Here is a 21,277-nt window from a genome sequence, read left to right as displayed (position 1 = left end):
GGTGTGCCGGCCCGGGCCGGGGCCTCCTCCGCCGGCAGCTGGGGGCGCCGCTGCGCCGCTCGCGCCCAGGTACGTGAACGTGCGCAGTTCGGGTACGTGGTTCGGCCGCCCCGCCGCCCCGTTCGCCAGGAAGCGTGCCTGGGCGTGCCCCAGCCTCGCGCAGTGGGCCGGAAGACCGGTGGCGGCGGCCAAAACTCCAGACGCGTGCAGAGCTCCAGCGTCGCTAAATGATACTAGAATCGAACGTGTGACCCCACCCATGGATTGCTCTCCGAACGAGGAATCCATGGGTCGGGTCACACGTTCGTTTCGAGTCCTATTTAGCGACTCTGGAGCTCAAAACGCGTCTAGTGATTTGGCCGCCTCCACCAGTCTTCTGACCCACTGTGCCTCGCCCCAGTCTCGCCCAGCCCTACCAGAAGAGAAAACACTTCGTGATAGACCTGGCCGCGCCGGGCCGGCGTAGTCGCTGCACTGCAAAAACGCTCGCGGTCCGATCCGCGGTCCGGTCCGCGCTTCCCGCTTCCGGTTCGCGCCGTCGGGTGTTCCTGTCGTCCTCGTTTGTTGCTGCCTTTTGTTTTTGTTTCTTTCTCTTTCCGATGACGAATGCAGTGCGATGCTGTTTGTGTGCCCGGTGCCCCCCTGCTGCGCTGTGTGTGTGTGTGTGTGTGAGAGAGTGAGTGTGTGTGTGCGCGCGCGCGTGAGGCTGTATGCGCGCCGCTTCGATATTATTTCGCGCTTCATGCATTATTTCCCTTTCTTTCTCACACAAACACACACATACACACACACATACACACACACGCCCGCGCGCTTCACTTTCCATAACGGCGGCCGGAGTGGTTCCGTGTGTGTGTGTCCGCGAGTGCAGTGGCGCTAGTTCGGAATGCGGGGCTGGCTGGGCCGTGCTGGCCGTGAGTTGGGCCGTAACACTCCCTCCCTCCCTCTCTCTCTCTCTCTCTCTCTCTCTGGGCCGTTCCGCTCGTTTCGTGACATCACCACGCTCGCCGCAGACCCCCAATAAAAAGGAAAATATGCACCGAGGCGAGCGAGCAGCGCGGAGCAGCGCCGCGGCGAGGACGCTAGGGCGAGGCAGCGCCTCAGCGGACTGATTCCGACAGTCGTCGCTCCGTCTCTCTCGCACTCATGGGGAGCCCCCTGTGGGTGCGAGAGAGACAGAGCGACGACTCTCGGAATGAGTCTGCAGAGGCAGCCCGCACTGAGAAAACCTTACAAACTATTTTGGCCTTTACAAAGAAAAGTAGTTTGTATAACAAAGTATTTTGAGCATACATAAGCTTACAAAGAAAATACTTCGTAATTTACGAACTATTTCTTCGTATAACAAAGTATTTTAGTTTGTTATATGTATGCTCAAAATACTTTGTAAGGTTTTAAGAGTGCGGGGCACGGCGTCCGTGCGCCGGGGTCTCATTCGCAGATTAGGCGACGACCCTTCCCTACAGACTGCGAAAGGGAGGCTTCTCTCTCTCTCTCTCTCTCTCTCTCTCTCTCTCTCTCTCTCTCTCTCTCTCTCTCTCTCTCTCTCTCTCTCTCTCTCTCTCTCTCTCACTCGCAGGGCGCCTCGCCACAGGGCTCCGAACAGTACCGGCCTCTCTCGCACCCTTGCGGGCCACCCGACCGCCCCGTGAGTGCGAGAGAGACACGGCGACTGCGCTCGCGAAGAAAATCCGCGGTCCCCGGGGAGGGGGGAGGTGGCCGACGACGCTGTGCGCTTGGGACTGGGGCGCCGAGCGGGTGAGGCGTGGTCCATCGCTCTGTCTCTCTCGCACACGTGTGGCGCGCTCCATCCGTGCGAGAGAGAGAGAGAGAGAGCGTCCACTCGGAGCCAGCCCTGCAGCCGTGTGTTTTGGGACGCGCTAATGGTTGCTATTGCTCTTATGGGATCGGTTGGGTACAGTAGAGTCGGACTCGTTTGCGGCCGTGTGGCGGCGAGGCACACCTCACCCCACCGCACCCCGCCCCACCCCACCCCGCCCTGCCCCGCCACGCCCCGCCCCGCCACGCCCAACCCCATCCCCCAACTTGAGGCCAGCGGCGTGGTGGTGTTGGTGGTGGTGGTGGTGGTGGTGGTGCGGTAGAATGGAGAGCGGACACCCTTATTATTGGTTTCATCTATGTCACGAGCACGGCCGGGCCTGGCCGGGCCTGGCCTGCCCGAGTGGTGCGAGAGAGAGGGGCGGTGGCAGGCGGTGGCGGGGGCAAACTGTGGCTTTGGTTCGCGATTGTGGTCATGTCGGTCCGGCCGAAGTATGGCGGCAGCGCGGCAGCAGCAGGGCTGCAAGGGTCAGTGAACGCCGCGGGAAGGTGGGCTAGCACTCTAATAAATGTTGCTGGAAAAACATTTAAACTCGATCAAAAACCTACTAGCTGCGCCGGTATTTGAACCCGCCCCGCGTGACCAGCACTGCACCGAGGGCCGCCTCGAGACCCGCCGTCTCTCTCTCCCCGTCTGTCTCTTTCTCCCTCTCTCCCTCCCAAGCGCCCTTTCTTGGCCTTGCTGCTCTCCGGAAGAGATTCCATCCAGACACTTCGCGCCGTGCCGCGCCGCGCCGTGGCCCCGCTTCGGTCGGGAAGATCTCGCTTGTGAGCGTTTTTTCGTCCGTCTGGGCACCGATGATCCCCCTCCTCCCTCCTTTACGGACGCACAGCATTCAATCGCAAGTCCCCGGGCCGCTAAGACGGCTAGGCGGCCCGGGGCGTGGACGGGGGCACACATGTCGCCCCGGGCGCGCGGGGGGCGGAGGGGAGGGTGGAGGGTGAGGGAGGGGAATTCTTACAAGTTAACGGCATCTCTATCGGAGCGTCGCGCCATACTTCTCAGAAGTGGCGAGGCGAGGGGCAAGGCGCTTAGAAGCCCCCCGCGGTCACACCCCTTCCCCCTCCCCCACCCCCGCCCCCGCCCGCGACTCTTGAAAGTGGTCCTGGCCGCTTTTTGCCTGGTGCAGTGCGGCTCGCCGTCGCGCTTTCGTGCTCTCGCTTTGGCCGCTCGCGGGGCTTTGGGCTTTGGCACTGCAGCGCGGTGCGCGCGGCGCGACTTGGACTTGGAGCCCGCAGGGAAGGCGGGGCACGGCACCGTGCAGCCCGTTTCTTTCCGCTCCTCCTGCTCCTCCATCCCCTTCTTCCCTCTTTTTGTGTCGCACAGTTAGTCCTTCCCGTCCGCCCCCTCCCTCTCCCCCTCGGTGAAATGATGGAACTGCAATTAGAGTGGACACAGCGGCTGCGCTGCTCCCCCAAGGCGTCGTCCTCCTCGTCCTCGTCGTCCCACCGCGGGGACCGTCGCGAGTTGCCCTCGGCCCTCTCGGGTCGGGTCGGGCGGCGGTAAGGCCCGCCGAGTGATTCCGAAGGCGGATCCCAGTGGCGGTCTGGCGGAATCGGAGCTGGCCTGAGGGGGGCGCAGTACAACTGTTAACCCACTCACAGCGACAAAGTGTGTCTTTTTGCCTTCCTTTCAGGTGGATATCTGGAAGAAAAAGGGGGGCCACACACACGCGCGCGCGCGCGCACACACACACACACACACACACACACACACACACACAAACGCTTGGCCGTGCGCGGTGCAGCAGTGTGCCGCCGAAGTGGGCCACGCCACCGCAAAAACAAAGCGCGACCCCACCGTAACTTTGTCCGTGCTGGCCCTGCTGGCGCGGCCGGCCCTGTCCGCCCTGCTGGGTGGCGCGCGCCGCGCGCTGGAGCCAAAACGCGCGCCGTAACGGCAACGACGACGACGACAAAAATCAGAAATTGGCTTTCCCGATCGCGTTACCGCTCGTCGGCGGACGCCGCCGCAGCGCGCCGCAGGCAGTCCGAATCCGAATGAAAAGGAAAAAAAGCAACAAAAACAAAAGTTGATTATTGGAAAGTTGCGTCGGTGGCTCGGCACCGTTTAGGCGGTATTATCGGCCCGTATAATTCGGTACTTTCGACGGGCTGTGGGCTGTCGGGCGAGGCGAGGTGGGTTTGCCGCGCCCGGCGCCGTCGGGAAAGCCTCAGAAGTGGGCGTGGCGGCGTAGCGCAGTGTGGCGGCGCGGCGAGCCAAGTTGCGATATTGCTTTACTGCATCTTTGTTCCGTCTTTACTGCAGCAGCCGAGTCGCCCCGCCGGACCGTCCCGGCCGGCCAGGCCGTCTTGGCGTGCAGGGCGAGGCGAGGCGAGCGACTTCCTCGACCGTTGTTTCTTGTTAAGCCCCGTTTGTCCGACCGGGGGCGGCGAGGCCGGGCTGTAGGCCGGGCTGTAGGCCGGGCTGTAGGCCTACGAGGGCTCCTCGCCGAGCTGGGCTGGGAGCGCTATGGGCGCCCCATTGCGATGCAAATGCCCTCCGCGGAGAGGCGGGGCGGGGCGGGGCGGGGTAAGGCGGAACGATCAGAAAGCTGCAAACTCGAAACGGAGCGGTGATTCCAGCGTTATTGTGCCGAGGCGTCTCGGGGCGGGGCGGGGCGGGGCGGGGCGGGGCGGGGCGCCGTTCGCACCGCGGCTGGAATTTGGCCGCAGCAACAGGCGGTTTGCGGCGTGTAAAAGTGTCGGTCAAACTCCCTGCTGAGTGCAGATGGAGGCGGCGCGGTCTCGAAGAGAGTCACGTCCTACCCCGCCCGACTCCCACCTCCACTTTTTTTTTCTTTCTTTTGTTGTTTGTTGTTGTTTTTTTAGTCAAAGTTTGACTCGACGCGTTTCGTTTTGCTACCTCGCGCGCAATCACCCTCTCTCTTTCCCTCTTTGTGTGTGTAATTGTAGAAATTGATTTAACTCGCAGTGGCGTGCCGTGGGCACCTTGATTGTGATGGCGCCAAACTCGGTCGACTTTGCGCCCCGCCCCGCCCGCTAAGCACCCTGCATAGAAAGGCGGGACCTCGGTGGCCTGGCCAGCCAGCCCGGCTAGCCAGCCCGGGGGTCGCCTGACTGGAGGCCATCGGGCTGCGGGCCACAGTGGGCCAGCCACTGACGCGGAAGAACCCCCCCCCCCCTCTCTCTCTCTCTCCTTCCCCCTTTCACCGAAATGTCAAACTGCTTTCCCGCCAGCAGGGCAGCAGTGCAGGGGTAAAGATTGGAATGAGGTCTGAAGGACCGAAGGACCGGTGACAATGGCTGCTGGGCACTGCCAGGGCACTGCCAGGGGCCCCGGCCACTCACTCGGACCACTTTGGCAGTTGTTGTTGCCGTTTTTGTCCGGCACCGATTCGAAAGCCGGTATGGCAGGGCGGCCAGGGCCAGGGCAGGCCAGGGCCGGCGTCCGATGGGATGAAGGGTGACGGGTACCGACGGGGCGCGGACATCCCTCCCCCCCCCCTCCACCCGCATGCGGGACGGACGCCCTCTGTGGGCCCCGAGCCTGCCCCGCCGCGCGCCCACCCGGGCTCAATTCACTTTGACGGCAGTCTTTCCCTGTTTCCGCCTTTTTTTCTGGCTTTGCCGGGGGTTTGCAATAAAAAGGGAAAAAAGGGAACTGACCAGATGTATTGAACCTCGGAGCCGCTTCTCCGACAGCGCCACTGTAACGGGCCGCTGTGGCCGCCCTGCCTCCTGATGGGTAGGCAATAAGCCGCACTTTTCACCTGCAGGTAGGCTGGCGGCGTGCAAATATTACGTCACCTCTTTTAAGCCGCTATTTGCCCCCCCCCCCCCCCCCGGTCCATCATCGGTTTAACCTAACCTTCCCATGAACTCAAGATAGGACCGTCATCAAAGGCCGTACCCCCCCCCCCAAAAAAAAAAAAAAGTGATGACTCGATATTTGCACGCCGCCTTTCGCGAAGTCGCCCCTCCCCCAGCAGAACTCGTCCCTGGATCCGCCCTGGCGCAAGGCCCGCTTGGCAGTGTAGCCCCGTGCGTGCGACGCCGTGCGTGCATTGTGTGCACTCGCTGCTAATTAAGATCTGACAGGCCCCCTGCCCGCCCCCGCCCCGCCCGAAGCGAAAGGTCTTGGAAAAGAGCAGGCCCCCCTCCCCCTTCCTCCTGGCTGGCTGCACGCACGCACGCGCGCAGAGGGGCTGCCTGCCTGGCTGGCCGCCGACTCGTAAACGTGTCGATTCGACATGAGTTACTGCCGCGGTACAGCGCTAGCAGGGGCTAGCAGGCCGAGCGACGGCGCCGGCACTCAAAAAACAGTATTAACTAAAATAAACTGGCTCCTCGAGTCTGAATTACCTTTCGGCGGGGCGCGCCCGGCCCGTATCCTGCTCTGGACGGCCAGGGCTGCCGTGGCTTTGGAAATTGGGTGCGGTTTTTGCCGCCGCAACGGCGACCCGGAAACCGGGGCGCGCTCCAGGCCGCCCCGTCGGCCCGTCACAGCATAGCGCGGCCTCCAGGCCCGGCCTGGCGCCTTTTTGCGGCTCGTTCGACACTAGATAACGTCCTGACACAAAGCGGACCGCTTCCCTTGTCCCCCGGAGGGAGGGGGTCGGAGGTCCTGCGGTGGAGGTCCTGGAGGGAGGTCCTGGAGAGAGGTTTTGGGATGGAGGTCCTGGAGGGAGGTCTTGGAGAGACGTTTGGGGATGAAGGTCCTGGAGGGAGGTTTTGGGATGGAGGTCCTGGAGGGAGGTCCTGGAGAGAGGTTTTGGGATGGAGGTCCTGGAGGGAGGTCTTCGAGAGAGGTTTTGGGATGGAGGTCCTGGAGGGAGGTTTTGGGATGGAGGTCCTGGAGGGAGGTCCTGGAGAGAGGTTTTGGGATGGAGGTCCTGGAGGGAGGTCCTGGAGAGAGGTTTTGGGATGGAGGTCCTGGAGGGAGGTCCTGGAGAGAGGTTTTGGGATGGAGGTCCTGGAGGGAGGTTTTGGGATGGAGGTCCTGGAGGGAGGTCCTGGAGAGAGGTTTTGGGATGGAGGTCCTGGAGGGAGGTCCTGGAGAGAGGTTTTGGGATGGAGGTCCTGGAGGGAGGTGCTGGAGGGAGGTCCTGCCTTGAAGAAGGCCCTGGAGGGAGGTTCTGCTGGAAAGTCCTGGAGAGGGTCTCGGAGGACGTCCTGGAGATGCACGCCCCGGTGACGCCGTCCCCGCCGTCGCGGCGGTGAATCGTGGAGGGGCCGCCCCATCCGTCTCCTTTGGTTTAAAATTCACCGGCAAGGCGGGCAGCAGACCGATTCCGGAGAGTCGTTTCCGTCGCTCTGTCTCTGTCGCACTCTTTGGAATCCGTCTGCGGCCGGCCAGCGTCGAGTCACGCGGTCGTAGTAAACTTGTAGGTTCAACCCCTTTTTTGCCTCTCTTGTTTTCCCGTCTTTTTTCTCCCTAAATTACAACTAGAGTCTCCTGGGTGGAAAGCTTTCACTCTGGGACACGGTTTGCAAATAAAACCCCCACCCCGCCCCGTCCAGTCCGTCCTCCACTGCGGTCTAATTTATAGTCAGGACGTCAGCACGGTGGCAGTGATTGGAGCCTCGCCAAGGATTTATACCTCCCGCTGCGCTGCCGCGCTGCAGGGAGGAAGGGGAGAGGAGAGGAGAGATCGTGTTGTCATCGTGGCTGACGGGCCGCCGTCCCGATCGTCGTGTTGCTGCTCTCTCTCTCTCTCTCTCTTGCACACAAGGGAAGGTGTCCCGTGTGGACGCCAGAGAGACAGACCGACAGATTCTGTCTCCTGCTCGACAGGTGGCCGTCCTCTCATATTTAATTCGCTCTGAGCACGTTCTTTCTGTTTGCCCGACTGGGTGTGTCGTGTGACTCGCCGAAGCTGAAAGCCAACCCTTGTACGCTCTCTGTCCTTCCGATCGCTCGCCCGAGCTGCTCTGGTGCAAAGTGCGACTTTTTGCCCACCTTTCAGGTGACTCCCCCTCGCCTTGCGGAGAGGCTCGACTCTGGCCAGGCAGTGCGAGGCACTGGCAGGCACTGCGCAGCCAGGAGCTCTCGTCGGGAACGAATCGGAACGACTCGGTTCGAATGAGTGATTGGGCGAATGAACGAGCCGACGAATGAATGGGTTCAAAGTGCTGGCCGGCAACAGTGCACACGGCGCGCCGTGTCGAAAGAGGCGCCAGAAGAGAGGAGGCTGTCCGTGCCCTTCCAATCGAAGTGGATTGATAGCTAGGAGAGGCGGGATGCTTTTATTTTTGTTATTGTTGCCGCCGTGTTTTGTTGTTGTTTTTGCTGGCTGGCTCTGCAGACAGGTGACTAATGGGCCATCGCCGAGCGTTGATGAGAGTGTTCCCCGACACGGCATGCCGCGCCATGCGGCGGCACCGCGGCGGCACCGCGGCACGCAGAGAGGCTTGCCGACAAGGCCGTTCGAAGCTCCGTCCAGCCGGCACAACGCACAGCCGGCTGCGCTTGCAAGCCTAGGGCTTGCAGTGCGGGCTACACCCGTTCGGACTCGAAAAGCAGAGGACCAGTGATCACTAGTGATCCAAAGCTATTTCAAGTCAAGTCTGCCCTGTCGGCGCCTGCGGATGCGAGGGTAGGCAACCCGCGTGCGCGCGTGCCCGGCGGGCTGGCCTACCCGTCGTTGCGCGGGCGCTTCAGCCCCCCCCCCCCTCTCGCTTCTTCTGGCGTTCTCGCGTCTGCCTTCTGCTTTCCGTTCCGACGATGACGTTTTGTTTTTCTTCTCTGTCTGGCAGGCAACATCCGCACGCTGGTGCCGCTGGACGCCGAGTCGCGCATCCACTACTGGCTGACGGTGGTGGCCTCGGACCACGGCGTGGTGCCGCTGAGCAGCCGCCTCGAGGTGAGTCTTTCTCCGAGGGGTCGGCAACTCATATATTACTTCGTACGCGGTGGCTATATTACCCGTATATTACCTGTATATTACCATATATTACTTGCATATTACCACAATTTCGCCTCTATAATACCCCTATATTACTATATATTACTTTGTATTACTTTATATTACACATATATTACCTATATTACTGGTAATATACGTATACTCCCTCGCACACGGCCAAGGGAAGTTGCCGACCCCTCGTCTTTCTCTCTCTCTCTTTCTCTCTCTCTCTCTCTCTCTCTCTCTCTCTCTCTCTCTCTCTCTCTCTCTCTCTCTCTCTCTCTCTCTCTCTCTCTCTCTCTCTCTCTCTCTCTCTCTCTCTCTCTCTCTCTCTCTCGCTCTCTTCCACCCCATTTCGATGTTTCGATGTCTCACTCACGCCGCTCGGCCTGCCCCTGCTCCCCCAGATGTACATCGGCGTGGAGGACGTGAACGACAACGCGCCGCTGACGCTGCAGGCGGCGTACCGCGGCGAGGTGGCCGAGAACTCCCCGGCGGGCAAGTGGGTGGCCGAGGTGCGCGCCAAGGACCGCGACATCACGCCCGGCCGCCTCTCCTACAAGATCACCGGCGGCAACCCGGAGAACTTCTTCGCCATCAACGCGGACACCGGTAAGGAGGAGCGGCGGGACGCAACGCCCCACGCCCAGTTCAAGTCAACCGAGTACAAGTCAACTCAACTTTCCGGCGCTGCTTTCAGGTGTTGTCACCACGACGGAGCGCCGCCTGGACCGAGAGAACCAGCCCGAGCACAACTTGGAGGTACCGTTCGTTGCTCTACATCCCAAATACCCTGCTGAGATGGTGCTCCCTGCTTGCGAATGTCCGCGAGTGACTTGGTCTCGTCTTCCAGGTGACCGTCACCGACCACGGCCTGCCGCCTCTGTCCTCCACCGCGCGCCTCTTCATCACCGTCCTGGACGTGAACGACAACGCCCCCGAGTTCGAGCAGACCTTCTACCACGTCACCGTGCCGGAGAGCTCCCGGATGGACACCGCCTTGTTCCAGGTAAGCTTTCACTAAGCTTTCACTCCACTCCCATTACAGTGCTTTTAATCAATTAAAATGTGGTTTTCGATACAGCTTTTGACTCTGACATATTTTCTACCAACAATTTTTCGCGTGTTTTCTTAACTACTAATTGTGTGCCTTTTGTAACAAGACGCAATGGTTGAAGTTTACGAAACTCGACCCCTTAACTGCTACTAGGCGGATGTTTTTCAGTGGAGATTCAGTTAGCCACTAAAAGTGTGACGTTTTCTTTGCTCCTCTCAGAACGCAGAAGGTGAAGCTGATGTTTCGGCTGATGTAAATCTAGAGAACGGATCTTGGGAATCTTTTGATGTAGCATCTCTTAGTGGAGAGAGCCTCTTGAGGGTAAGAGGGTGCCCAACATTTTCCCTTTTTCTTAGAATGGCACTGCATTTGTATGTGTTAGCCTGATTTTTATTCTCCTAGTTTGTTCTGTTTGGTTATTTGTTTGTTTGATTTTAAGCATGGCTGACCAAAAAGTATTTACCAGAAAAATGAAGTAGATTCTCCAAAATATATTTTTTAAGACTTTTTGTACTGCACCTTTTTTTTTCTTTGAAGAAGGACACAAATGTGAAAGGCTTTTATTACACTGTGTTCATTCACAAGTGCTTGTTTAAGACATGTGTAAGGTACTGTAGCATTAAAGCACGAATGTGTTTATGCATGATATTTTAAATATACATATGTTTCTGTGTGTTTTGTGTGGTAGCTGATACTGTAAGCATTTATTTTTCTCGTGTTTTATTTGTTTTCCTCCTTAGCGTGTATGAGATGTACTAGCATGATTGAAAATTTTCCAGCTTTGATGTTACTGAGATTTTTGCACATGTATTATAGTTCATTTAATTCAATTTGAGGAAAGGATCTCAGTTCATTTAGGACATCTCAGCATTTAGTAAAATTATTATCATTCCCGACAGGTGCTGGCTTATGACCAAGATGTTGGTCCCAATGGGCAAGTGGAGTACAGCATTAAGTCTGGAAGAGGCAAAGGGAAGTTCCGTATCCACCCATATACAGGCACTGTGTATTCACAGAAAGGCCTTGTTGGAGGCTCAGAATATGACTTACTGGTAAGAATGTTTTCTTTCATTCCGAATTGAGCCCATTGCTCAGTCTCAATTGTTTTCAGTAACATATGTTTTCTCCCTTGTAGATCCGAGCCATGGACCAGGGTACTCCGCAGAGAAGTGCAACAACTCGGGTTACTGTACAAGTGTCCGCTGTTTCCACTTCCTCTTCTCACCCTCCACAGATCAAGACTGTTGATCAACAAGTTCAGATTACTGAAAGTGACAAAGCTAAATATTTAGTAGCCCTTATCCAAGCCTCTGATGAGGATGGGGATAAACTATGGTTTGACATTGTTGGTAAGTAACAATAATACCATAATGAATTGCATGTTAGGCCCAGGGACTGGACAAAATAATTTTGTATTCCCTTGTTTTGTAGATGGTGACAAGAGAAATGAATTTTATATTGGAAGGGACCAAGGAAATGTTTTACTTGCTAAACAACTAGACTATGAAACTCAAAATTTCTACAACCTTACCATTAGTGTGTCTGATATGGTCCACACTGTGTACACTCAGGTATGTTCTTGGGTATGGTTTATATTGTTTGTCATATCACTAATTGCCCATAAGCAAACACTTAACTTCCTTTTGTATTTTCTTTCCAGCTCTATATAACTGTGCTAGACACCAACGAACACCGTCCCGAATTCTCTGAGTCTGAGTACAGGGTGGAAGTTGCGGAAAGTGCTGAGATTGGTACCTCTCTTCTTGAACTTCACGCATCTGATCTTGATGGCACTGATCGAGTGTTCTACAGCTTACACACTGCTAGGAGCCAGGCCTCTCTTGAATTGTTCCGAGTTGATTCTCTGACAGGTGTATTGTCTTTAGCTGCACATTTAGACTGGTAGGTACCTTGCCAACAGCAAATTTTTCCTCAGCTGTCAAAAGTGGATTTAAGAAATGTTGATGTCACTCCATTTATTGCAGTGAAACCATGGATGAACACGTTTTGACAGTAATGGTCAAGGATCAAGGCACTCCATCAAAAAGAAACTATGCCCGAGTCTTAGTGGTAGTGCATGACTTCAATGATCATGCTCCAGAGTTCTCAAGCCAAATCATCCAAGGTCGAGTGTACGAAAGTGCAGCCCCCGGTTCTGCTGTCATGCAAGTTCTCGCTACAGACCAAGACAGAGGAAAGAATGCAGAAATTACCTACTCCATTGCATCAGGAAATGTTGGAAACATGTTTTCAATCGAGCCATCGCTGGGTCATTTGACTGTTGCTCGCGAATTGGACATAAACCACTACCCAGAATTCACTCTGACAGTCAAAGCAACCGACAAAGGAGTTCCACCTCTTTCTGCCACTGTGCCAGTTCACATCATGGTGACCATGGCTGACAACGCTCCACCAAGGTACGGAGCAACTCACATCTGACGGACTCACCATCACTCAAGCAGCAATGCAATAACTCACTATGTTAATTTTTTTTCTAATTTGCAGGTTTACTAAAGATCAACTACTAGCTGAGGTTTATGAAAATCTTCCTCCCGGAACCTATGTGAAACATGTAGAAATCAGAAGCACATCCTCATGCACTCTTGAAATTGTGGATGGGGACAGTGATGGTGTTTTCCTAATGAACCCATCAACTGGTGTTATTAGTACCAAGTTACCTCTAGACTATGAACACACAATTTTCTACAATTTGACAATAGAAGCAACTAACATGGTAAGGATTGCAATACTCACTGTTGTTTGATTCATTCTAATTTTTGTTGGCTTTATTTTAAAAAAATGTTTTGTTTCAGGCCGGCACCAAAGCCCGTTCCCATGTCATTGTGCATGTACTTGATATGAATGACAATTCTCCAAGGTTCATTCAGAATCTTTACCATGGTACTTTACCTGAAAATGCTCCTGTTGGTTCATTAGTCCTTACAAATACAAGCACACCATTGGTAATCAAAGCGACAGACAAAGACTCAGATCTGAATGCTCTTCTTCACTACGACATTGTGGAAAATATGCCTCGCAAATATTTCCACATTGACTCAAGCACAGGTCTGTTTCCAATGGTATTAAAAGCTTAATTTAGTCAGGCTTGAAACCTGGTTTTGCTAACCAGTCCTTGTTTTTCTTTCTAGGTGCGATTCGCACAGTAAACCTGCTGGACTTCGAAACAATGCCTGTATTCCAATTTCATGTGAGAGTTTCTGACCGAGGCAAGCCAAAGCTCACCTCAGAGGTGTTTGCTGAAGTATTAATTAATGTATCTGATGTCAATGACTGCCCACCACAATTTTCTCAAACTGAGTACAATGCTACACTGCTCCTACCAACCTATGCCAATGTTGTTGTGCTTCAAGTAAGGCCAATTATCTACAGATTTATTTTATTTTATAGACCCTTTATATTTAGATGTGTCTAATCTTGAGTATCTCAATTTTCTTTCAGGTCAATGCCACTGATAGAGATTCAGGATCTCCTTCTTCATTGACATATGAACTTGAGAACAACATTGATGGCACATTTTTACTTGATAGCAAATCTGGGATGTTGTCTATTGTTGATCCTTCCAAAATTCAGCAGAAAGGCTCATTCAAGATGAACGTCAAAGTTACAGATGGAAAATTCACTACTACTGCCCCTCTGAATGTTGTGGTAGGCTTCCTTGCTTTTATAATGGTCTTTACTTTTACTGTGCAATCTCATACTATGGCGGTTTTCACAGGTTCAAAAGTCCGAAAATTCAGGACTAGTGTTCCAAAAGAGTGTCTATTTAGCAAATATTGTGGAGAACAGTACCAAAATCACAACAGTTACAGTTGTGAATTTACTGGGTTCTGCTCTGAATGAGCATATTCAATTCAGAATACTCAATCCCACTGATCTGTTTGTGATTGGTGAAACTTCTGGCGCTATAAGAACAACTGGTGTACGGTTTGACAGAGAACAACAAGAGCATCATTCTTTGATTGTAGAGGTATGTGTTGAATCAATCCTTGTATTAATATGATACAGATTTTGTGTGCATTGTCCTTACTGACCTCTCAATTTCACTTAGGCTCGGAGCAGAGATTTTGGTGATGGTCAACCCAGGGTAGCTCATGTTACAGTTAATGTGACAATTATTGATGTGAATGACAACTGCCCCATTTTTGTAAACCTTCCATACTATGCTGTAGCATCAGTAGATTCACAAAGGGGAGAAGTGATCACAAAGGTAAATTTTTAAACTGTCCTTGATAGCTCTACCCAAGCATAGTTTCTTCACACTATCATATTTTCAGGTGCAAGCTGTTGATTTGGATAGCGGTGAAAATGGAGAAGTCCGCTATGAACTCAAGAAAGGACATGGTGATTTATTCAAAGTCGCTCGAAAGTCTGGCGAAATAAGCTTGAAACAGAATTTGGAAGGTCACAATCAAGAATACCAACTTCTAATTGCAGCTTATGATGGAGGTTTGTAGCTGCATATTCTTCACCACTATGTGTTAAAAGATCAACTGCACCTTTATCTAAGTCTTTTTTCCACCTCCTATCATTGCAGGTGTCAGCCCATGTTCCAAGGACGTTTTTGTACATGTAAAAGTGATTGATCGATCAATGCCCGTGTTTGGGAAACAGTTTTACACTGTTTCTGTCCCCGAAAACATTGAATTGTTCTCACCATTGGACCTCAGTATTTCAGCAGAATCTGCTCTAGGGCGGAAACTAATTTACTCAATTGTGAATGGGAATGACTTTGAAGAGTTTGCTGTTGATTTTAATTCTGGTGAGTAAAAAAGTTAATTATAATTCATCAAGAGTTTGTTAGGTTCCTGTCTGGTAACAACATCATATCACCAGACGTCACTGTTAAGTTTTGACTGTTGCATAATTCCAGGGTTTGATGGTGTTTGGAGTAAACAGGGTATGGGTCTTAGAGTGCAATTTGAGGAGTGTGCATGTCCCTCCCCCTCCCCTCACCCTTCCAGATTGAAGAATTTACTACATTTGTTCTGAATTTTTTATGGGAGTTAGCATTCTGTATATTTCCATGATATTCCCTAAGCCAACAGTTTATCTTCATTTCCCCAACTAAAGACCCCCACCAATTCCCCGAGTTATTTATCTGAGTTTCCATAATGTTGTGCTTGTGGTGATGGGGTGGTTGATTTGACTTGATGTATTACTTGTGAAGTCATTAGTAGCATGCCCATTGGTGAGAGTGGTTGTGGCTTGACTTACCTGTTTGCTGTAGTTTTGAAGGTTTATTGTTCAACTAAGATGCATTATGATTAACATTTTACTGAATTATCCAAATGTGACTGACACCTAGATAGTGCTTTTAACTGGACAGTCCCCCCCTCCCCCAAATTTTCTTAGTACTTACCTTGAAAGTGATTGTGTAGTTAGTGACAAATCATACATTGAGGGGGTTCAATAATACAAACCTAGGAGTAAAGAAAGCGAAAAAAATTAACTATTTCATTGTTATCCTGCTGTTATCTCATTCGTATTTCGTACTTTTCTTTCCTACAGCTGGAAGCAATGACAATGGGGCTTGTGAGTATTGATTTCGTTCATGTTTATTGTGTGTGTTAATGAGTTTTCAGATTTCAAATTTTTAAAAAGTTATAACCAGTTGTTTTGAATTTTTTAGTATTTATTTTTGGTTTTCACTTACAAACTTAGCATATGGTTTTTTTTATTGTTTGAAATAGTTATAATCGTTTTTATTTGTTTTGTAATTTTAAGTTTTCCCTCCATGCCTTTGGTCGATTATTTAATCGTATTTTGATATTTAGCTCATAAGTTTTTTTGTGTTCTTGGCTTTTGCATGAATTGGAAAAAAATGCCATGGCTGTGCTTGGTGCTTTAGCAAGTGCTTTTACGGTCCTAAATTTTCTTTTCAGCACATTGAAGCAGCTTTGCCTCTGTATGTTTGTTTTTAAGCAAGAATATTGATTGAATTCTGCATATTTTTTCTGTACACCTGAAAATTTAGCTGTGTGTGTGCGTGCGTGTGTTTTCGTTTTTTTCTCTCTTTCTGTTGCTTTATCATTACATCAACTGAGCAGCTTCTTGCATTTCTGATTGCAGCAAATTTATTAATTTGTTGCTATATGATTTATTTTTATACAGTCCTATTAATTATTCCTTTTGTCTCCTCAGGTGTGCTGTATGTCATTGACGAACTTGATTTTGAACACAAGCAGTCTTATGAACTGACTGTGCGAGCTGTTGACTCAGTATCTGGTGTCAGCTCTGATGTACTAGTGAATGTGCAAGTTGAAGATGTGAATGATTGCCCGCCGGAGTTCATCAACGATTCGTACACAGTAGCTGTTTCGGAAGCAGCAACATTCGGCTCTCCTCTTCTTAAAGTGACAGCTCGTGATAATGATACAGGTTGGTGAAATTTCTTTCTCTCAATTGACAGATTTGTGTTCTTCTTTTGGTTCATTGTTCAGGCTGTTATTTGATTTTCGACTTTGCATTTTAGGCATTAATGCAGTTGTGCGGTACTCAATGCTCCAAGACTCTGGCAATGCTACAAAATACTTCCACATTGATAGTGAAGATGGGTCAGTGTATTTGAAGCAAGCCTTAGACCGTGAGAGACAGGACTCCCATCATTTTACAGTAATTGCAAATGACAGTGGCATTCCAAGCTTGTCAACTACTGCACATGTTTGGGTTTCAGGTAAAACTATTTTCAGTTAAAATGAAAAGATTATTGACATGCAAAGAGTTAATTGTATTTATTGCTTCTGTTTTATTCAGTTCTTGACATGAATGACAACCCACCAAAGTTTGAGTTGCCATCCTACAGTTGTGTTCTTTCTGAAGATGCTGCAAGAGGCCAATTTGTGACCATGGTAACTGCAAGTGATGCAGACACAGTAGATCAAGGACACCTCACCTACTCAATTGTCGGTGGAAATGACTTGCAAACATTTTCTATTCAACCCAACTCAGGTAACAAATGTCATTTGCTTTATTAATGTTTGTAAGTGTGTAGTTGCATTGTAAAATCAATCAATTGAATAATGTTTCAGGCATCATTAAACTTATTAACTTGCATCAGCTTCCATTTCACACTGCTCACTCCCTCAATGTGTCTGTCACTGATGGAGTTTACACAAGTTTCACACGTGTGCATATAGAAATGCAACCAGCAAATCACCATGATCCCGTGTTTAGCCGACACCTCTATGAAGCAACTGTGGTTGAAAATAGAGCACCTGGTTCTCGAGTTATAATTCTAAAGGCAACTGATGCCGACCATGGTGCCTATGGACATGTATCCTATGCTATCACATCACCCTTGTTCAGTGAGATATTCTCAATCCATAAGAACTCAGGTATGTAGTTGCTTTCTCACCAGTAAATTAAGACTGCTCTTGTCCAACTTTGACTTTTATCTAAAAAATTGCAGGAGAAATCACTACAAGGATGAAGCTAGACCGAGAAAAGCGACGAATGTATGAGTTACCAGTGTCTGCCGCTGATCATGGAGGCAGGATAGGCCACACAATAGTTCGTGTTCGTGTCATTGATGAGAACGACAACACTCCATACTTCTTGCAGAGAGAGTACAAAGCTTCAGTCATGAGCAATTTGACCATTAACTCAGGTTTCCTCAAGGTAATTTTGACAGTTTGATATAAATTCATTTTGCTACCATAAATCATTGCTTGATTAAATATTGTATTATTTTTATGTTTCAAGGTAAAATCTTTTGACAAAGATGAAGACATCAATTCTCAAGTTGAGTACAGTATTTATGAGAAAGAGTCGCCTGGAGTGAAAGACCTGTTTGGAGTCAACAGGCAGACAGGTGGCATCTACCTGCTAAAGAGTGCTGTTCCTTATGGTAACTAAACCGACACAATAATGTTTTCATTTTCTTTCGTTGCCCGATAGCAGTTTAACATCTTGTATTGCTTTGCAGAAAACCAAGTATTCCAGTTCTTTGTCCGCGCACAAGACAGGGGAAAGCCCTCCAGACATTCTGATGCACCAGTTGAAGTGTACATCATGAGCTCAGGGGACTCGCCACCTATTTTCCAAAGAAAAGATGAAAAGTATTTCCTCTCTGAAAAGTCATCTATTGGTAAAATACTTTCTGTCCATTTATCCTTGTAATACAAGTGAAGACCTGTATTTCATAGTTTTCTTGTGCTTAGCAAAATTATTTACCTCACCGCTTTTTTCAGGCACTGTGATTGCAAGATTGAAAACTATGACGAACATGTCAGTTTCCTACCGTATTGTCTCTGGCCAAGAGGACAATGCCCTGTTTGCTGTTGACGAAGCTGGCACTTTGACTCTGCAGCAGCCTCTCGACCGGGAGGCTGCTGACCACCACCACATCGCCGTGCTCGCAGAAACACACACTAGTCCATCTTTGGTTGCCCTCGCAGAGATCACCCTTAAGGTGCTGGATGAAAACGACAATGCTCCCCAGTTCCATTCTAACTCCTATGCTGCTGTAATTTCAGAAAATGTTGACGAGAAAACTTCTATTATCAAAGGTTTGTGGTACCCAGTTCTCCTTCAGTCTTTGAAAAATGTAAAATTTTCTTGAATGTTTTGTATTTATCTTCATATTGTTGTGAATTTTTCAGTGACAGCCGAAGATGCAGATCAGGGAAGCAATGGAGAAGTGCGATATTCTCTGGAGTTAGAAGACGACAGTTTGGTTAACACCTTTGCAATTGATCCTCATTCTGGTTGGATCACAACCCTTTTGCACTTGGACCGAGAAGCTCAGCAACACTATAAACTCACTGTTGTTGCTAGTGACAATGGCCATCCTAAGCATTCAACACGTTCCATAGTGCACATTCAAGTCCAAGATTACAATGATAACCCTCCAGCCTTCTCGAATAGTCTATACAAGGCAGCAGGTAAGATTAATTTCTGTTATCTGTTTTTGCCTCTGCACTCTTTTCCCCTCATTTACTCATTTGAAACTAAATTTTTATTTGCAGTGAATGAAGATGCCCTACCTGGAACTGTCATTATGCAACTAGCTACTTCAGATGCTGATTCTGTAAAGATGCCAGTTGACCTCTACATTGTGTCTGGTGACCCTGCATCTCAATTGTCTGTACGACCAACTGGGGAAGTCTATGTCGTTCGCGCCCTGGATAGGGAAACAGTGCCTCACTACAATTTACAAATTGTGGCCACAGATGGGAAATTTGTGACAAGTTCTAATGTGTCCATTGAGATCTTAGATGCAAATGGTAAGGAGCGAAAACAGAACATCAGGTAGTTTTTGGTTTTATTTTTGTTTGCTCATGTTTTGATCCTACTTTTTGAAATTTAACAGACAACCCACCATACTGTTTACGCCATCGATATCGCTCAGTTGTTTCTGAGGAGGTCGACACTGGGACATTCTTGTTAAGTATTCGAGCTTCAGATGTTGATGAAGGCTCCAGTGAAAACCTGCGATTTTACTTAACTGGTGCAGGGGCTGAGCACTTTACCTTGGATAAAGCTGGAGGCCATCTGAGGACTGCTCACAATCTTGATCGTGAAACCCAGAGCAAATATCTACTAACTGCTCATGTGCAAGATCGGGATGGAACTGGAACAACTCAAGGATGGGAGTGCAGCTCATTAGTAGAAATTGTGATAGCAGATGTAAATGACAATGCTCCTCAATTCACTCTTCCATCATACACAGCATCACTCTCTGAAGATGCTCAAATAGGAACACTTGTGGCAAAATTGCATGCTAATGATAATGATACAGGTGAGGCAAAGTTTAATTCATCTAAATCTTTAAAATTGCACATAAGAATATTATTTGGCATTTTTTCTGTACTTTTGTATTTGTTTCCTGCAGGTATCAATCGCAAGGTGCGATATGCAATTATTGAAGCTGAACCAACCTCCAGCCCCCAATTTAAAATTACTAGTGACAGTGGTATTGTCACACTTGCCAAGTCTCTGGATAGAGAGCTAGTGGACCGTTATAATTTGACAATAGAGGCATCTGACCAAGGCACACCGCAACTTCGGAACCGGACACATCTTTTTGTGAATGTTCTTGATGTGAATGACAATCCTCCAGAATTTGTGTCTAAAGTGTACCATGCTTTGGTGCCTGAACTCTCACCTGTGGATACCACAGTTGTTAAAGTGATGGCTACCTCCAAAGATATTGGTGTCAATGCAGAAATATCTTATTCCATTGTCAGTGGTAACAGTCACAAGAAGTTTGCCATTGATAGTAAAACAGGAGTTCTTAGTATCCGGGAGCCTTTAGATTATGAAATTTGTAAAAGTTATTTTCTGACTATTGAGGCAGTGGATGGAGGTGATCCGCCACTCAGCAATCAGGCTACGATCAACATATCAGTCTCAGATGGCAACGACAATGCTCCTATCTTTAACCGACCGTCCTATGCGGCACGAATACGCGAGGATTCTCATACAGGCGGAAAAATTCTACAAGTTACTGCAAGTGATTTCGACAGCGATGCCAATGGGAAGATAATCTACAGGATCCGAAATGGTGACAACCTGAAACAATTTTCAGTTGATAGTGCCACTGGATACATCTCTGTTGTCAAACCACTTGATCGAGAAGTTTTGTCAAGCTACGTACTAGAGGTGGAGGCCGTGGATGGAGGCATACCACCACTATCAAGTGTTGCACTAGTGAATGTAGAAATTTCTGATGTCAATGACAATGCTCCCATCTTCTCTGAACAAAATTACACTGCAGTTGTGCAGGTATGCTGAGTATCTGATGGCAGTTTTTATATGTATTTGTTTCCTTGAATACTTTAATTTAATTATATCTTGTTTATCTAATTCTAGGAGGACAAGCCACTTGGATATGCAGTTTGTCATTTGAAAGTCACGGATGCTGACACATTCCCCAACACTGAGCCATTTGTTTTCGAAATAATAGCAGGAAATGATGCTGGTATGTTCCGCATTGAACAAGATGGAGTAATCAGAACTGCCGCACGATTTAATCACAAGAACAAGGACTCCTATGTCTTGCAAGTTCGTGTATTTGATTATGGGCTTCCTCCATTGTCTTCTGATACTTGGGTGTTCATAAAGGTTTGTAATTTGAACTTGTTTAAGTCCTGTAGCTAATTACCCACTGTGTTATATTTTATTCTAAAATTAAACTTGTTCCATTCATTTTATTACAATTTTCCTACAGGTTGTGGAGGAGTCTCAATACCCACCCATTGTAACACCTCTTGAAATTTGGATCAACTCCTTCCAAGATAACTTTGTGGGAGGCGAAGTGGGTCGTGTGCATGCGACTGATCAAGATGTGTATGATCAGTTGGCCTATAAACTTGTTCCCATGGTCACGCCTCAGCCTGCTGCTGCGGCCAGTCAACCTGCTCTGTTCAGCGTCTCTGGCAATGGTTCAATTCTCGCATCGCCTCAGCTTGATGTGGGCCAGTACAAACTCAATGTGTCAGTTACGGATGGAAAATTCATCTCATATGCCACAATTAAGGTGAGACTTGTT

The 21,277-nt window shown here is 49.6% G+C and overlaps 1 protein-coding gene across 1 annotated transcript in view; it reads left to right on the top strand.

Moving 5' to 3' along the window:
• Positions 1 to 21,277, top strand: part of LOC117647304 (fat-like cadherin-related tumor suppressor homolog) — an 89,243-nt gene that overhangs the window by 61,122 nt on the left and 6,844 nt on the right. Inside the window, exons 11-43 of the mRNA XM_034389011.1 lie at positions 8,560 to 8,666; positions 9,116 to 9,320; positions 9,409 to 9,470; positions 9,562 to 9,717; positions 9,985 to 10,086; positions 10,665 to 10,817; positions 10,901 to 11,114; positions 11,197 to 11,336; positions 11,426 to 11,667; positions 11,751 to 12,182; positions 12,271 to 12,499; positions 12,579 to 12,831; positions 12,915 to 13,135; positions 13,225 to 13,431; positions 13,502 to 13,753; positions 13,835 to 13,993; positions 14,061 to 14,232; positions 14,321 to 14,545; positions 15,295 to 15,318; positions 15,928 to 16,164; positions 16,259 to 16,459; positions 16,540 to 16,734; positions 16,815 to 17,120; positions 17,195 to 17,403; positions 17,488 to 17,632; positions 17,711 to 17,872; positions 17,976 to 18,293; positions 18,387 to 18,668; positions 18,753 to 19,010; positions 19,097 to 19,525; positions 19,619 to 20,511; positions 20,599 to 20,850; positions 20,957 to 21,265. Of these exons, the coding sequence (XP_034244902.1) occupies positions 8,560 to 8,666; positions 9,116 to 9,320; positions 9,409 to 9,470; positions 9,562 to 9,717; positions 9,985 to 10,086; positions 10,665 to 10,817; positions 10,901 to 11,114; positions 11,197 to 11,336; positions 11,426 to 11,667; positions 11,751 to 12,182; positions 12,271 to 12,499; positions 12,579 to 12,831; positions 12,915 to 13,135; positions 13,225 to 13,431; positions 13,502 to 13,753; positions 13,835 to 13,993; positions 14,061 to 14,232; positions 14,321 to 14,545; positions 15,295 to 15,318; positions 15,928 to 16,164; positions 16,259 to 16,459; positions 16,540 to 16,734; positions 16,815 to 17,120; positions 17,195 to 17,403; positions 17,488 to 17,632; positions 17,711 to 17,872; positions 17,976 to 18,293; positions 18,387 to 18,668; positions 18,753 to 19,010; positions 19,097 to 19,525; positions 19,619 to 20,511; positions 20,599 to 20,850; positions 20,957 to 21,265 (7,751 nt within the window). The remainder of the gene's footprint in view (positions 1 to 8,559; positions 8,667 to 9,115; positions 9,321 to 9,408; positions 9,471 to 9,561; positions 9,718 to 9,984; positions 10,087 to 10,664; positions 10,818 to 10,900; positions 11,115 to 11,196; positions 11,337 to 11,425; positions 11,668 to 11,750; positions 12,183 to 12,270; positions 12,500 to 12,578; positions 12,832 to 12,914; positions 13,136 to 13,224; positions 13,432 to 13,501; positions 13,754 to 13,834; positions 13,994 to 14,060; positions 14,233 to 14,320; positions 14,546 to 15,294; positions 15,319 to 15,927; positions 16,165 to 16,258; positions 16,460 to 16,539; positions 16,735 to 16,814; positions 17,121 to 17,194; positions 17,404 to 17,487; positions 17,633 to 17,710; positions 17,873 to 17,975; positions 18,294 to 18,386; positions 18,669 to 18,752; positions 19,011 to 19,096; positions 19,526 to 19,618; positions 20,512 to 20,598; positions 20,851 to 20,956; positions 21,266 to 21,277) is intronic.

The sequence above is a fragment of the Thrips palmi genome, unplaced genomic scaffold (genome assembly GCF_012932325.1).
Source record: "Thrips palmi isolate BJ-2018 unplaced genomic scaffold, TpBJ-2018v1 HiC_scaffold_2, whole genome shotgun sequence".
Lineage (NCBI taxonomy): Eukaryota > Metazoa > Arthropoda > Insecta > Thysanoptera > Thripidae > Thrips > Thrips palmi.
This window is presented reverse-complemented; position numbering and strand designations above follow the sequence as displayed.